At 45.3% G+C, this 2,892-nt stretch overlaps 1 protein-coding gene across 1 annotated transcript; it reads right to left on the reverse strand.

Annotated features, from left to right (window-relative positions):
- Window positions 1-306: 306 nt before the first annotated feature.
- LOC127584258 (probable G-protein coupled receptor 139) lies at window positions 307-2,395 on the reverse strand. The gene is made up of 2 exons (XM_052040907.1): window positions 2,326-2,395; window positions 307-1,235 (listed from the first exon to the last, which is right to left on the reverse strand). Exons 1-2 carry the CDS (start codon window positions 2,393-2,395, stop codon window positions 307-309), a joined length of 999 nt encoding a protein of 332 aa, XP_051896867.1.
- Window positions 2,396-2,892: the final 497 nt, after the last annotated feature.

A 2,892-nucleotide genomic window follows, 5' to 3' on the forward strand; every position in this document is an offset into this window, starting at 1 on the left:
GTCACTCTGGCTCAGGATAACACCTTAACTCTTGTGTTGATTTCTCCCTGGCTCCGCCGTAGCACTGCTGAAACTTCCGCCTTAAAGACAAAACTCGTGTCGGTTCTGCACATTTAAAACTTTTTTCCTTTTTTCATTAACCTGATTCTTATCATTACGGTACTCCTATAAGACTGTGTCAATTACTCTGGCCATGGGGGTATTAATACCAGTAATTTGGTTTTACTTGCTTTCACAAGAAACGATCGGATTCGGGAGAAAATGGTGGCTGTTGTAACAGGTACACCAGCTGGAACTGAACTCTACTTAGGAGAGGAAGGTTTGGTTCGAATGAGCGCTCTTCTTGGCCAATGCCAGAACAGATGTCCAAGGAGACAATAACAATGTCTTCAGCTCCTCCCTGAATTTAGCTTGGGTCACTGCATAAATGTACGTGTTTGTGCAAGAACTCAGGTGCGCGAGCAGAGCTCCAGTAAGAGCAGCAATGAGTTCTGGAGAGGAATAGTCGCGATCAGAATGCATGGTGTGACCGGCGATAAAATGGGTCACAGTTGTCGGCAGCCACAGTAACAGGAAGCTGCCCGATACAAGGAACAGTAATACTATGGATTTTCTTCTGCTCTCCATTTCTGTGTCATGACGATTATCCTTCCTTTGGTTTCGAAATCCCCGTCGGGATTTACTGGACACCAAGACATGCCTGACGGTCAACCCATTAAATAGAAATATTGAGCCAAAGACGCAGAATAAATCTCGAAATGATTTCAGTCGGGTGAACGCCACAAATGCTGGCGAGTTAAAGGCCTCCAGTCCTAATTCTATACCCCAAGAAATGTTGCCAATTATTCGTAGAGGTTGAAATACAAACAAGTGGGGGATATTCTCCAAAGACATCATGATCAGAATTACTGCTGCAATGATTCTCACTGTTTTCACTCTGCAGTACTTTGTTTTAAACTTCTGACAGCACATGGCAACATATCGGTCAATGGTGAAGGCGACTGTACACCACTGTGATAATTTCAGACTGACGCCCATCAGGTACACAATGGTGATAAGGAAGTTCGTGTGATACAGAAATGTGCCTGACAGACGTTTAATTAAAATTTGATAGAGAACGACATTGATAATGATGACCGATAAATCTGACACTGCCATAATCATAATGTAGGCGCCGATAAATTTGGAAAGACCGCACTTCCCTCGGGAGAGAATTATAATTGTCACCAAGTTGGCTGTAATAGAAACCGAACAGTCGTCAGTAACGGTGCAAATATTCGCCTGCCCATCTGTTTAGTGTCATCTGGACAGGCCGCGCGAACGATTCTGGGGGTTGGTGACATCGCGACACTGAGGACAAGGCATCGTCAATCACTCAAATAACTTCTGAGAAATTAGCAGCAGAACACGTGTTGAAGTAAGACTTCCAGGTGAGGCATTAGCAAAGCATTCTGTGAAAATTGCGTGTTTTGTTATAATTCCTGGCAGGAGCAAGCATGTAACAGTGTATGAGTGGGTTATTTGCAGCCGTGGGAAGGAAGGAATATTGAGGAAAACAACGAATTAATTGATTATATTCATTAATTCACGGCAGTTGAGCGTCCTCGTCGCGTCCACCTCGTGTTGTCCGTTCATGGTTCTACCTGATCTGAGAAGTAGTGAGGAATCAGGTGCCTTGGTGGTACTGAAATCACATAAATAGAAGATCGGGAAGCAAGGCTGTGCGCCTTCAGGGTACGTTAGTGATCAGATTCGTCCATGAACAGTCAGCAGTGGGTTTATCATCATAATTATTGATACCAAGTGCCTCTGGTTCTTAACAAAATACAGAGGAAATTAAAATCTGTGTGGTTCCAGTAATTTCGCAGAAGCTGTGGCGGAAAATATTGTCCTGCCTTCTAGATTCCAAATCAATGAGGGAGCTAACGGGAAACAGTTCTCATTACCCACAGAATCCCCTGATCAGTGCGCTGTTGTTACATTACTGCGGCCACTGTCCAGGGGAATCCCAGGATAACAAAGATGACTTTCTACTAAGGATCCTACGGCCGTGCACAATCCCTGCCTCACTGAAAGAACCTCTGTTGTGGGAATCAGTGATCAGGATCCTCCTTTTCTTTTTACAGGAGGAGACGTTGTGCCCCACAGTTGTGCACACACTGACGGCCCCTCACCAGCCCTTAGGAATACAAGGAATTCGGCGGTTATTGAACAACTTAATGTACTGTGTACATAGCTGTGCATCATTGGAACCCGCTGCATCCAAACACACAATGCAGTGTCAGATGGTCCAAAGATGTGAGACGATGCCCTACTTTGACTTACCGGGGAGACCAAAGACTGCTAGAATTGGGTAAAAAATATCTTCCATCTTGAGAATCGGGGGCCGATTCATTTTCGAAGATTGTTCGAATTCTGTCCCGTCTTGTAGCTCACGTCAGAGAATGACTGCGATCTCGAAACCCTCCCGCTTTATAGCAAACACGGATACTCGGTCAGAGAGAAACAGGTTGTGCAATAACTGTCGTTAGTTCGAGCCACTTAACAAACAAGTGGTGATGTTCCGCTCCAGTGCGACCGAGATTCCAATGCGTCTATTGTGCAGCTGCACCAAGAAGCTCATTCATCCACAACGGAAAATACCCCCAGAGGGAGTGACTTCAAGGCTTGTTTTGCAATCCCTGGAGGTAACATCCCTCCAGGGCGACCTGAGCTTCTTGGAGCCTCACAGTGATTCAGTGACACGTCACTTCTCCGTTCTATTATTGGATCTGTTTTACCATAGAACCATTGAACTATACAGCACAAAACAGGCGCTTCAGCCCACCATGTTGTGCCGTTCATCAAACCACCCACACACTATCTAATCCTTTCCTCCTGCACATCCCTCTA

This window comes from Pristis pectinata, chromosome 29, assembly GCF_009764475.1.
Source record: "Pristis pectinata isolate sPriPec2 chromosome 29, sPriPec2.1.pri, whole genome shotgun sequence".
Taxonomy (NCBI): Eukaryota; Metazoa; Chordata; class Chondrichthyes; order Rhinopristiformes; family Pristidae; genus Pristis; species Pristis pectinata.

What these genes read in the sequence shown, in the direction of transcription:
- LOC127584258 (XM_052040907.1), bottom strand. Translation starts at nt 2,395, where the DNA reads ATGAATCGGCCCCCGATTCTCAAGATGGAAGATATTTTTTACCCAATT. An exon ending in AGCAGTCTTTGGTCTCCCCG is followed by an intron (nt 1,236 to 2,325) that starts GTAAGTCAAAGT and finishes TTTCTATTACAG; the next exon opens with CCAACTTGGTGACAATTATA.